Source organism: Eptatretus burgeri, chromosome 10 (assembly GCF_056783735.1).
Source record: "Eptatretus burgeri isolate ZD-2024b chromosome 10, Ebu_testis_v1, whole genome shotgun sequence".
Classification (NCBI taxonomy): Eukaryota; Metazoa; Chordata; class Myxini; order Myxiniformes; family Myxinidae; genus Eptatretus; species Eptatretus burgeri.
Window position 1 is genome coordinate 29,181,666 of NC_140970.1, and position 14,194 is coordinate 29,195,859.

A 14,194-nucleotide genomic window follows, 5' to 3' on the forward strand; every position below is an offset into this window, starting at 1 on the left:
CTCTACAATTTTTATTTTCTGAATCCGTTTTGGTTTTATTGCTTTGCATTTAAGTTTAATGCATTCCCCCGTTTCTGTTCTGTTCCTCTAATACTTTATTTTTTGCTCCTGTTATTGTGCCAGGCAACACCGAGCAAGCAGCCAGCAGCTGGAGGGAAATGTGGTGATCAAGAGGATAAGAAGCAGGGGTCTTGGTCAGAGGAATCTCATACTCTGCTTGCTGGGAGGGGTGAGTTGAGGTGTAAAGGTTCTCTAAAGATTTGGATGTGATATGACTGCCAGATATGGATGCCATATAATATTGTTGCGGACCCGGGGTCAGGGGCGAGAAGACCACGAGGGGGGAAGCTACCTCGGGTTCCCGCCAGACTCTCTGGAATCGCAGGCCATCGCACACGAATAACTTGGTGACGCGGCGGGTCGCTAATCGACCGTGAACGCCAATAACTCGACCACGTGACTTAGGGTCCTCCGTCTATTGGAAACCGGTTACCTAATGGTCACGTGATCTAATTACTGGGGGATACGCCCTCGGGGCGCATTGCTCAAAACGGATCACCTTACCGGATCAGATGCAGCCGAGCGTAACTGCCCAAGGACGTACCGGCTAGAAAAACAGATCGTTAGGGGATAACTTCCTGGCTCAGCTTGGATACAAACCATGCTGGACCAATGAAGGAAATGACAAAAACGAGCTGGGAGCATTTCGAAACAAAGCATTGATTTACAACTAGCTGAAGTACCTGGTAAAACCTGGGAAATTTGCCCTATTTTCCTCACGCTAGTTAGACTGAGGCATTAGTTGTATGGAGAAAATTAGGAAGGCTTCTTTTATTCCTCAGATTTATGGAAGGAATGCTTTCCTCATTCCTCATGCTGCCGTAATCCTCAGAGAGGTCAGAGTTGAAGGCGGCCTTGAGCCACTCAATGTTTCTAGCAGCAGTGGAAACTGTCCTTGATGTCCTGCCAAAACCCGAACCGAGAAAGGTGGAACGTGAGTTTTGTGCTTCTCTTGCCCGTCGGTGTGACGCTCTATTTGCAGTTAGGCGATGCTCTCTCTCTGCAGCCGATTCTGCTTACCTGGCTCGTTTATGAGCAGATATATCAGCAGTAAGACGACTCGCTCTCTCTCGCTCTCTCGCTCTGCAGCTGACTCCGCTTGCCTGGCTCTTTCATGAGCAGATCTATCAGCAGTTAGCTGTTGCCGTGCGCGTGCAGTTCAAGAATTCAAATAACAGGAGGAGAATGTGTATGTTTAAAAAGTCAACCAATAAGAATATTTTGTATTTCAAAAAAACCCTAGCGTTTTTAGCCATGAATCCTTTTGTTACGATTAATACGCTGGCGCACTATTCGAAAGGCTTTTTTTTTTTATGGGAATTTTTTTTTTAATCTATTTTTTTTTCATTTTTATGGAGAGCCACTTAGCGCATCCTGTAGCTGAATGTTAGTTCTATATATGTGTAAAGTTTCATCAAGATCGGTTCACTGGTCTAGGAGCTTATTCGTAACAAAAAACACACAGGCAGACAGAAGGACTGCCATTTATATAGTCGAGATTAAGCGAGGAAAGGTATGTGGCAGAGTAAATGGGTTTATTAGTATGTACAGCAGGGTAGCAAGGAATTTGTGGGGTGCGACAAAAGGCAAGCAATTTACAAAAGCAGACACAGAACAATCTTATCCCGTTATTACTTCTCCAATAGCCTGGTGTTGGCTTCGTGGTTAGGGTGGTGGCTTGGGATCCTCGGGTCCTGAGTTCAAGCCCCGTTGGCCACTGAATTAAAAATACACCAGGAGGTTGACGCAGCCTGTCATCCTTCCGAGGTCGGCAAAATGAGCACCAGTGTACTGGTAAGGGGGATACTGCATCAGCAGCATAGCCGCGTCCCAACCAATGATTCAACCAGCAGCCACAAGCTGCACTCGATAGAGAGAGACTTCTCCAATCTTAACTTATGTTACGGCAGGCGCTTTCACGCACGCACACGCACGCACGCACACGCACACACACACACACACACACACACACACACACACACACACACACACACACACACACACGCCTGAGGAAGATTAGATATCCAGAAAGAAAGAGAGCAGATGAGGACTTACAGCCTCGCAATACATGGCGCAGTCAGCCGACCAATGCAACCCAGTGTGCTTCGGGGGAGGTAGTAGGGAAAAATACTGGTATCTAAGGTGTGGGAATGGGAGGTGTGGTGTGATGCAATATGGGGAGGTGCGGTGTCATGCCAGAGGAAACTGATTGCGAATCAGTAGGATGCTCTTTTGTGCGTCCAAAGGGGACGAGATGGAGAGGTGGAAAGAGAGGGAGGAGAGAAGATGCATGAGGTAAAACATTCCTAGCCGAGTCGTGCATAGGTCTGTGAGTGTTGCATGTACCTCCATGGGATGCTCCGCTTGAGCATTCCCACCTCAAGAGTCTGCGCATTATCTCCTGCTTTGGCACTTTGCCAGGGCTCCTGGAAATGTGTGCTCCGCACTGCTCCCAGAAGAACGTGTCACACACCAACCCCAAGTGTAGATCCAGCGACGGGCAGACAACGAGGAGCAGTGAAGGAGAGGGTGAGGCAGACAGGCTAAAAAAAAAAAAGAGAGGGTGGACGGCTCCGCGATGCGCCTTTTATAAGCCTCGGGCGAAAGGTGGGGTGACGACCCCAAGTAACCCGAATCCCTCTTCTCTATTGGGCCACAACGGTCCCAGCCATGCCCTGCCAGGCTCCTGGGGACGGAAGTGGTCTCATTCACACATCCGGCGCGACATGGCCCAGAGCTCTGTACTGAACTCCCGGACTGCTCCCCCTTCGCCCACCCCCCCCCTTCCGCCGCCTGTCCTGCTGTGTTTTGGCGACTGGACAAGGGCTGCATCAATCCTGCATGCCCGTTCGGGGCATCCCCGGCGAGATGCGGTCGGTGCTGCCAACGTCTGTGGCCTGTCCCCACATCACGCTGTCCGAGCACCTTGAGCCGTGCAGCACGCCTCTGTTTAGTGGCGAATTGTATTGATACAGAAGTCTGAGGAGGTGCGGGAATATTTTTCCCATGTGTGGGAGATGTTGGTGGTCGAGGTGGTGACTTTTTGGTGAGCAAGGTGAGATACCATTGGAAATTGGTGCGCAGATTTGAATGAAATAGTAGCGTGCCATGCGTGTGCTATGCAGAGCTCGTTCTTTTTTGTGATTCGCTCAAGGGAGGCTGCGCGGGTGTATGTTTTTCATATCGTGCATGCGTGCGTGCGCGCTTGATTTGTACCATGGCGAAAAGGAAAGGGTTGGAATGGAAATCAGAATAGAATGGAAGATCGAGATATAATTAGACCTAGCTATAAGACCCACGCAATGCACTTTGTCCCGTTAACCCACGAGACATGAGGGGAAGGTCTGACTGCACGAAGTCGAACAAAATAACTGCTTGAGGATCACTGTATTTTGGGTGCCATTGCCTTGGAGGCATGTGGTTTTTCAGAACCGCAACAATATTATTCATGTTAAAAGGATTTGGTGTGGGTGGGAGTTCATAAGCTGAGAGGAGGAGGGACAGGAAGAACTGGGGAGTTTGGGTAGTTTGAGTGGAGGAGTATAAAAAACGAGGTGGGAGGTGAGCAAGGGTTTGTTTCAGGGTTTGCAACATTTTCCTCAATGAGACCCCATTTAGAGAGAGAGCAGAGAGAGGCAGAAAACCTCTCAGAAACCGATCTTTATAGGCCCCTCCCCCATCCAACGACCTTCGGCGCATGCGCCCTCATCATCCCTACCATTGGACAGGAAGCATCTGGCGACTCCTTGTCCGCTCCCCATTGGACAGGCACGCGGTGGGCGGGGCGCTCCCATACCACTGGGCGGAGTCTCCAGCGGAGGCGTTTGGTGGCTCCGCCTATCGCTTCACCTCAGACCGCATGCTCAATGGCGATTATCTTGGCTCGGAGGTGGAGTATGGAAGACGCCTGCTCTCTGCCGATTGGCCACGGAGGGACGGCATGTCTGTATCAGACTCCGCCCACGCGCATGCCTGGAGAACGTCAAAGTGCCAGTTCCATGCCAAACGCGAGAATGGCGCCGTTGTAGTATTTATTGTAGTTCTAAAACAATCGTAGCACATTCACATTTAATTACCCATTAGACTAGGGAAAGGGCTATCTATAAAACACGTACTTATCGAGATAACTGATCTATAGGACCTGAATGTCTGTGTGCTCATGGCTTCCAGATTTGCAACACTACCCCTTCCCCTTTTTCAGACTCGTCCCGAGTCGTCAAATTTTCGTGTGCCTTCATGTGTAGGTTTTCCCCTCGTACATTTTCCTATGGATCCCTGAGTGTGACATTTTGTGTATCCGTGTGCCAAAAATAAATAACCTAATGCGCTGCGTAACTAACTGGAAAACTCACTCAGACTCATTCGGACAACTTAACTAAAATTGCCGGCGCTAAAACAAACATGCAGGCGGGGATCAACGTATTTACAATTTTTACTTAACTCATAATTTTATTTACACTAACCATGGCCCAGAACTGATGGACTCTGTGAGAAAGAAGGCATGGCAAAGTTAGTCACAGTTTGTCAGGGTGAGTGCTCCGCAGCTGAAGGTCAGACGTCTTCAGGGCCTGTTCAAAAGGCTCCTTTTGTTTGTCACTGAACCTTCCTTTTTTTTTTTCCTTTTTAGTTTCCAGCTGCTGGAGGCAACTCACCCTAACCCGGCATGCCATATGCCATCCCGCAGGCCATTTGAAGGGGGGAGCCAGGCTGCCCAAATGCAGTCTCTGGCTCCCTGTGCAGGAACAGGAAGGAAGCTGGCTGCCCAATGCAGTCCCAGGCTCCTCCCTGTCATGAGCTGGATGGATGATGCAGAAACAAACACAAGTGGAACTGGATGGATGATGCAAACAAACGGTGCACGGGCTGCACCAATGCAGTCCCCGTGATGTGGCTGTTTGCAGGGCAGTCCTTGCAAAATGGGATGATCCTGGCGCACATGGTGATGGTTGCTGACACAGGGGCAAATGCAAGAAGGGCGAGCAGGCATAGAATTACGGCAGAGGCAGGCAAACAAGGCATGGCAAGGCAAGGCCGGAACAGGCCGCTGTAGAACAAGCAGGCAGGCATGTGAAGCTGGCCGGCCTCTGGTCTCGTTCAATGATGATCTGGAGGGAGTGCGGTGGTGCCGGCCGCTCCGAAGGCGGGCTCGGACTTAACCTACTGTCTCCCCCCAACCTATCGCCTTTGCCTGTCTGTCCATACCCACTCCCTTAATTTGCAACAACAAAACCAAATTTTTCCCCTTTTTAAATTATTTTCATTTTCCTTTTATAAATCGTCCCTAACCCACTTTATCGTCCTTGTCCGGCTAACCTATCATGTCAATCTAGCCTACTCCCAACCCATACGTTCCCTGTTTGGAGGGGAATAGGAAAGAAACTAGCGTCCTGTCCTGAGGCCCAACAAAGCCTCAGAATGGCCTCCCTCAGATCTCAGCGAACTTTCACCACGGTGAGTCCAGCGGCCTACCGTGAGCGAAGGGATGGATGGTGCGAAGGGGTACATTTCCCTATCTACCCTAACATTTATTAATCCTTAAACTACCCCGGGGCTTTCCAAAAACGCCTGTCACTTAAACTATTGGTTCTACCAACCAAGATTCCCGTCGCCTGTGTTGGTGTCCTTCCAAATTTGGGCCTTGCCCTCAAATTTTCATCCGTTTCGTTTCGCACGGTTTCGTGGCTGGGCAGCGTGGCTTACTTGGCAGGAACTACCCTCTGCCGAATCTCCAACCATGGCACCCCCGGGCCCTCAGGCTGCCTCCGAACCGACCAGCTCCCTAAGATCTGGGGAGTGCCCTCCATGGCTACTCCCCCTCGACGCTCACATGGCAGGCTGGCGCCACGGGCCCCTTTTCCCTGGGTGCCCATGCCCACGACACTGCCCACGTGCCCATTGGCGCTATGGGTCCCGCTTCATGTGGGCCCTCCCGTGCCCACTACGCCGACCGCGGCCGACTCCTCCGGCGCCTCGGGTGCCCACAAAGCGATACTCACCGTTCGAAGCCACGCTCCCAGCCCGTCAACAGGACTCCTGCACCCCTCCAAACGGGTTTCGGGCGCACACTCGCACCAACAGCAAAACGACCTCCATTTTGTAAATTTGGCTAACCCACTAACTGACTTTACTCTGACCCCGGGTCCGTTGGGTGGGTATCACTCCTCCCCCCAATCACTCATCGCACCATGCATTCCACATTCACCCCATTCACACAGGCCCACTGGCCCTCACTCACTCAACATGTTTCCTTACAATTCATTTCATCGCTCACATCACTGAACCCTGCCATTCCACTAAACGAATCCCTGAGCTGACTCGTGCTCCCTTGTCATCCCTTAAACTCATGCACGTTCCATTTAACTCTACGTAGCTAAGCTACGTCCCCACTACACATTTCATGTCTGTCACTGTCTCCAAATCCCAAAAATATCCATTTTCTAATGCTATCCTAAAATTCCCACTAACTAACCATTCCACGGGCCCCATGAGGACTAGTCCCTGCCCCATGAGGCCGGTCTAACTATCGCTAACCCTTCCACGAACTAGTGCTTCCTTTGCCCTAAACGGCAAGGAGGTCTCCTACCCCCTGCCCGGGCTCGTGTACTCGCAGCAAGGCTCTGCGAGCCTTGCGCCTCTGCAGGAGCGGTAGTTCCAGCTCTGGCTATTCCGGCAAGACTTATCTATGAGGGCGTAAGGTCGCCCTTATAGGGACTCAGGCGGTCCGCGTGGACAATGCGGGGAAGGGCTCGTGGTCCCATTTTAATTTTGAGGACCACGTCACTGATTTGCGCCAGGACGACCCCTGCGCCCTGCCAGGGCGAGGTGAGTTTTGGGCATCTGCCCTTCCTCCTCCGGGGGTTGAAGAACCAAATCTTCGCCCCCGGGGAGTACTCACTCGCCTGGCTCCGGTGGTCGTACCTGCGCTTCATCTTCTTACCCGCCTGTTGGAGCTGACGGTGAGCGAAGGCATGGACTTTTTCCATGCCTTCTTCTAACTGACGTGCATAGCCCTCCCCTGGGGGGGACGCTCAGGCATTGGTCCGCACAACAAATCGACGGGGGCTCGCAGCTCCCGTCCGTACATGAGCAGCGCCGGACTACGGGCGGTGGCTCCATGTTGGGACGCGCGGTAGGCCATCAGGAAATACGGGAGATGTTCGTCCCAGTCATCCTGATTATCGGCGGTGAAGAGGGCCAATTGCTGGATAATGGTTCTATTGAACCTCTCCACCATACCGTCGGATTGTGGTATCGGGGGCGTTGTTCGGGTCTTGTGAATTGCCAGGAGCCTGCACACTTCTTTTAACAATTCGTTTTCAAAGTTTCGCCCCTGGTCAGTGTGCAGCTCCTCCGGAATCCCACGCCGACATACAAATCCTTCTACGAAGGCCTTTGCCACGACCCCGGCTTCATGGGTGGGAAGGGCATAGGCCTCCGGCCATTTGGTGAAGTAGTTCATCATCACGAGGATGTATCGATTACCTTGGCGAGTGGAGGGTAGTGGTCCAAAAATGTCCATAGCCACTCGCTCAAGGGGGGCCCGAGCCTGATGTAGTTGAAGTAGGGCCCTCATCCTCCGTGCCGGTCCCTTTTTAGCAGCACAGGCGTCGCATGCTCGACACCAGTCCTGCACATCGCACCCCATGTTGACCCAATAAAACCGCCGGCGAACCCGAGATGTTGTTTTGGTCCTGCCCAAATGACCGCCGGCGCGGGTACCGTGCACCTGTTTCAAAATTTGGGTCTTAAATCGATCCGGGACTACTACCAGCCAAGAAGTTCTCTCCGAGGGAATCTCCACCCACTTGCGGTATAAGATGTTATCCCTCATCTCTTGGGTTTTCCATTGGGTCGAGTATACCTTTGTTCACGCTCCGAACAGGGTAATCTCTTCCCCACTGGGCCTCTTGTACACGGGCCCTATCACGGGGTCTTCCCGCTGGGCCGTGCTCCACGCCAAACTGCCAAATTCCTCACCTGCGGTTAGTGGAAAAACTGGGCCTACCACACGGGCTAGGGGCTTCTGTGAGGTGTCCGCCAATTGGTCCCTCTCCTCATGCCTCGTGCAATATTTACAGTTTTCTCCCAGACAGGGGCGTCGAGAGAGCGCATCGGCATTCCCATGAGCCTTACCAGCTCTATGGGCCACACTGAAATCGTACTGCTGCAACTTCTCCAACCACCTTGCAATCTGGCCCTCCAGTTCCTTGACCGTAAGAGCCATTGCATGGAGGAATGGTCAGTTCGAACCAAAAATTTCCTCCCGTACAAGTATGGGTGAAAATGGCTCATGGCAGACAGCATTGCCAATAACTCCTCGCGAGTAATGCAATAATTTCGTTTGGGCCTACTCATGGCCCGACTATAATACGCGATCACTCTTTCCACGCCCCCTGTGTCTGAGACAAGACTGCACCCAAACCTTCTTGGCTTGCATCCGTGTCCAGGGTATACATCCCGTCATCGGTGGGGTACGCTAAAACAGGTGCGGATGTCAAACACCCCTTTAATTTTAGGAAGGCCTGATGGCATTCCTCTATTCAATTAAATCTCAACCCCTTCTCCGTTAGCCGGTGAAGGGGCATGGCTATCTCCGCAAAGTTTGCCACAAAGCGCTGGTAGTAGGAGCAAAGACCCCAAAAAACCCGCACCTGTTTAACGTTTGTAGGTACGGGCCACTCCTCTACCTCGGTAATTTTCCCAGGGTCGGTTTTCACCCCCTCGCGGCCTATCACGTGTCCGAGATAGGCCACCTCTGTCGCGAACAAAGTACATTTCTCGGGGCTCAATTTCAGCCCTGCCTGCCTGAGGCGCCCAAACACTCGGTCCAAATTAGCAATTGCCTGGGGAAATGTTTTAGCGTGTACCAGGACGTCATCCAGGTACACCAGGCATGATTGCCATGGCATGCCGCCCAGCACACGCTCCATAAATCTCTCAAAGGTGGCGGGGGCGTTGCACAAACCGAACGGAATTACAGTGAACTGATACAGCCCCTTCCCTGTAGAAAATGCCCTTTTCTCCTTCCCCGTCTTATCCATCTCCACCTGCCAATACCCACTCTTGAGGTCCAAAGTTGAGAACCATTTGGAGCCTGAAACGGCATTGAGGGTATCGTCAATTCTTGGCAGGGGATAGGAGTCTTTGAGTGTCACGTTGTTAAGCTGGCGATAGTCCACGCAGAAACGCGTGGTCCCATCCTTCTTTTTGACCAGCACAACCGGTGACATCCAAGGATTTCCCGAGGGCTCAATGACGCCTGCTTTGAGCATCTTTTCTACCTGTTCATCAGCCTCCTCTCTCTTGCTCCATGGGAGCTGTCGAGCAGGCTGACGGACAAGCCGCGGGCCCCATCGGTGTGGATCTTATGTTTCACCAGGCCCGTATGTCCAATATCCTCGGGTGACAAGGAGAAGATTCCTATATGTCAGTCGACCAGTTTGTGTAAGGCCTCCCGCTGGGCATCCTCCAAGTCTACGCTACTCTGATTTACCATCTCGCAAATGGGATCGGGCCAATTCCTAACAGACTCTGGAGACCCCCTCTGGTGCCGGTCCGACTCGATGTCATCGTCCCTCAGCCCTGCGACTTGTACCACTGGGGTGCAATCTGCCACCTTCATGCCCCGTCCTAGAGTGCGTGGTTCCGTACTTACATTCATTACCCTGGTCGGGCACGATAGGCACGTCGGTGTTTACCAGGGTGCGGCCCACGACTCAACCCGGGGTCGATTGCCCCGCCAGTAGTTCGGCCAGGCCGCAGGAGCCCTGCCACATTGGGTGTGCCCGCCACCAGGCCGGGACCACTGCCTCAGCACCCGGGGGAATGACCACGGAGTCGGGAGCCTCCAGCTCCACCATCTCATCCATGCCCATGCCCCCCAATGGCAATTCCTCAGCACCCAACTGCATGACTCCTCGGCCTAAGTCGATTTTGCAACCACCGGCGGTCAGCACATCCAACCCTATCAGACATGGGTCGCACACCTCCGCCACCCAAACCTCTATTTTTGGTTCACGAGTCAGTAAGTGACCACTATATTCGTTATTGTTTTGTGTCTGTCTGTCTGTCCCGAGCATCGCTCTGTTGGTTTTGATCCGATCTTGATAAAATTTTGGTGGGAGGTTTATATCATGATCTAGTTGTGTTTTCCTGAGAATGGGCGTGGTGCGCCCATTATGGGTGGAGCCACGCGCCAAAAAACGTGATTTTAGGGGGTAGCCGATTTCAATTTGCATCTTCTCCGAGGGGGTTTGTCGAATCTGGCAGGGGTTTTTGGTATTTGGTTAGCCCAATGGCACCTGCATAGCCCCACGGGGCTCTTTTTTTTTTCATTTTCGTCCCAAGGTCAAGGTCACAAGGTCACAAACTTAGAAAATTGCGAATTTTGACATAAAAATCATACGACCGCCCAAACTTTGAGAGCAAGGATGACAATATTTTTTATGCATAATCTTGAGGTCATTCCCCACCAAATGTCTTGAAACCATTTTGCTCTATCTCGAACACCTTGCCCGTGGCGCCCCGTTCAAGTTTGTTTTTACACTGATTTCATCAAAGTCTGGATAATCCGAGGAGTGTGAAATGCCATATAGCCTATATGACGTTATATTGTTCCTGGAATGTTGCAGAGGAAGTTTTGCACCAAAGGTCATAATCCTTGACCTTTGACCTTTAAAGTTCACAATGGTCAAATTTTCAAAGTTGTGGGAATCGAACTGGGTTTTCGACCTTCTTCGACAAACGATCTCCAATAAGCTATAGCATGTATCCTGTTTCCTTATTTTAATGTCCACAACATTGTTTTGTGACCTTTAAAGATTATGCAAAGGTCAAATTTTGAAAGTTGTTGAACGAAACCGGGTTTTCGACATTTTGCAGCTAATAACCTGTCACTCGTACCACATCATGTTGATCATTTTTAAAACTTGGTCAAAAATTATCACATTGTCTCATCCTTGACTTCTGAAACAATCTACATCGTCAAATACCGCTCATGAACCATCGCCGTCTCCAGACTTGTTCTTTTAATAGTACCCAATTTAAGGGTCACGAAACCACGTCCTATGATGGGGGCCATTGCCCCGGTAGCTCGCTGCAAACTATGGTTTTGCAGACGGTGGATCTCATCCCACCCATCCACACTCGAATTAAGGACCACAGGGCTGATGATCGTGGCGCTTGCTCCTGTGTCCACAACGGCGTCTACCCCTACGCCGGCAATTTTGCACCGAATTGTCAAACTACCAGTGCCAATTTGGCCACAATAGATGACCTGTCACAGCTCTGCGGGCTCTTCTCCATCTGGGTCTGCCGAACACGGCCCTCAATGTTCGGCACTCTTTAGTTTCCCTGGGACTAGCGGGGGGGGGGGGTGGTGTTGGGGTCCGGCTATTCCGGTTTGCACGGGGTGGATTTGGTGGTCCAGGGGCCTCGGGCCTTTCCCTGCGCGGGTACCTACACCACCGCTGCAGGTGGCCCACCTCGCCACAGTTGAAACACCTCACCGGGTAAGGTGCATGCCTCCGGTAATCTGAATTATACCCCACCTTATTCCGAATTGGGGTATCCCCTGATGGCCCATCCCGCGCCCTTCTTGGGTCCGACCGCCCCGGTCCGGACCCCGTCAACCGGTGGTCGACCATGCCCTGGACCAATTTCTCTAGCTCCGCCCGGTCGCCAAGGGTAGCCCCGGCTCCCGGCGCACCGTTTCTCACGGGGCCCACCTGCCGGATTGCCACTGCATGTCGCCCGGCCCCTCCAGTTGACGAGTTTGACGCCTCCCAACGGGCTGCAGCGTCAGCCGCCTTCTGGAGGTTCTCCGGGCGAAATGTCGTCAGTTGCGCCCTGGCATCGGTGCCCGCAAGAGCCTGGATAAAATAGTCCAGGGCAAGGTCTTCCTGGTACTGCGGTGCCATGTTCGCATGTGCTATCCCCACTGTGTGGCAAATATCATACGCCAAATCTCCCATCTTCTCATGGGGGTGTCGTTTGCGCCCACTGAGCTGAGCTTTAACAAGCTCGCTCTGCTGTTCCACGCCAAATCGGTTATTTAGGGCCGAACAGAGGCCCACCAGTGTTATCCCTTCGGGGGGCATCGTGGTCAAGACCTCGGCCGCCACGCCGCGCAGTGCCGCCACAAGGTGGAACCCACTCTCGTTCACGCTCCAACCATTTCCCCTGGCCACGTGGTCAAATTGGGCCATATACGCCCTCAGGTCTGTCTTCCCGTCGTACGGAGCGAGCGGCACCTTCTGGCCTCCCGGGGTCTGAACCCCGCCCACCAGTCCCTGAGGCACAAATGGAGCGACGGCCCCCCCAGATTCCAGTGGTGCCCTATCCCCGCAGAGCCCGAGCCATTCGCCCGGGGAATTCGTCACCCCCGTCTGAATCGTCACCCCGCTCCGTACACCCCTGATCCGCCTCCGTGAATTTCGCTATGGAGGCGGAGGGGGCCGGATCGCACTCCTGAACACCAGTGTTGTGGTTTCGCCGGTGCGTTGCCACGAGCACGACGAGCAGTGGAGTCCTCTCGGCTTGATCGCCCGGAATCCAGTTGTAGCTTCCGGACAACTCTGGAACCCTGCTACGGGTGGGTGCCTTAACGCATCATAAACCGTCAATATTCTGTCCGCGCGGTACAGGGTCAATCGCCGAATCTTGATATACCTAATTATCCACGCAGACAGAAATACTGAGAATTTATACCTCGACGGAACTTGTACGGAAGCGAGCCGCTTAAGTGCGCTCGTTCCGCGTGCGTTGCCGAGTTCCGTCGGCCCGATTATCTTGCTACCCCGGCAATGGCCAGCATATCCCTCACACGCACGACACAACCAGTCAATGGCAGAAATGGACATGACGAGTTGAGTACATTCAACAATAGGATATTTATTACAATCAATGGGGGAATTGCTAGGGAGCATGTAAGGAAAGATTTAAACCCATTATTAGAAGACACGTATGCACAGCATGGCACTTATGCAATTCACTACTTGCCAGACTGGCGCCACAAACAGACACACGCACACCCAGACAGAATGATTGGACCCTGAGGGTCTTTACTGTGGATCTCCAGCCGACGAGGACAGTCCGGCTGTGAGCCAGGCGTGGCAGGCTACCTTGACGCGAGCGCACGGCTGGACGTCTCCTTCTCTTGGGACTCCTGGTGGTGTCGTCGAACCAGCCAGGCGGAGCCTCCAGCGCCGACAAGGAAAGCTCAGTCGCCGGGACGAGGTCGATGATGGCAAGAAGATTTCCAAAGTGGGGAGCCGGGTCGAGGTTGATGCCCAGAGGGAGAGAGACAGAAAACCTCTCAGAAACAGATTTTATAGGCCCCTCCCCCCATCCAACGACCTTTGGCGCATGCGCCCTCGTCATCCCTCCCATTGGACAGGAAGCATTGGGCGACTCCTTGTCCGCTCCCCATTGGACAGGCGTGCGGTGGGTGGGGCGCTCCCATCCCTCTGGGCGGAGTCTCCAGCGGGGGCATTTGGTGGCTCCGCCAACCGCTTCACCTCAGACTGCGTGCACAATGGCGATTATCTTGGTTCGGAGGCAGAGCATGGAAGACGCCTGCTCTCTGCCGATTGGCCACGGAGGAACGGCATGTCTGTATCAGACTCTGCCCACGCGCGTGCCTGGAGAACGTCAAAGTGCCAGTTCCATGCCAAACGCGAGAATGGTGCTGTTGTTGTATTTATTGTAGTTCTAAAACAATCGTAGCTCATTCACATTTGATTACCCATTAGACGAGGGAAAGGGCTATCTATAAAACACGTACTTATCGAGAAAACTGATCTATAGGACATGAATGTCTGTGTGCTCATGGCTTCCAGATTTGCAACAATATATTAATGTGCACGCGTTTATCTCCGAGTGTCGGTTGTAGCCTTCAAAGGAGAACCTTTGCCATCCATCCAGGTCGGAGTTAAACCCCCTGGACGTGACAACATATATATATATATATATATATATATATATATATATATATATATATATATATATATATATATATATATATATATATATATATATATATTGTTGCGAATTCGCGCCCGCCGGCGTGCGATCGGCCGCTCGACTCGAATGGTGGCCGCCTCGCCCACCGGACAGACAATTCTGTCATGACACT

The 14,194-nt window shown here is 52.4% G+C and overlaps 1 protein-coding gene across 10 annotated transcripts in view; it reads left to right on the top strand.

Moving 5' to 3' along the window:
- LOC147018191 (splicing regulator ARVCF-like) overlaps positions 1-14,194 on the top strand; it is a 163,196-nt gene that overhangs the window by 90,902 nt on the left and 58,100 nt on the right. For all 10 annotated transcript variants that reach the window (XM_085897640.1, XM_085897650.1, XM_085897645.1 and 7 more), the window contains one exon: positions 124-229. In XM_085897640.1, the coding sequence (XP_085753766.1) occupies positions 124-229 (106 nt within the window). The remainder of the gene's footprint in view (positions 1-123; positions 230-14,194) is intronic.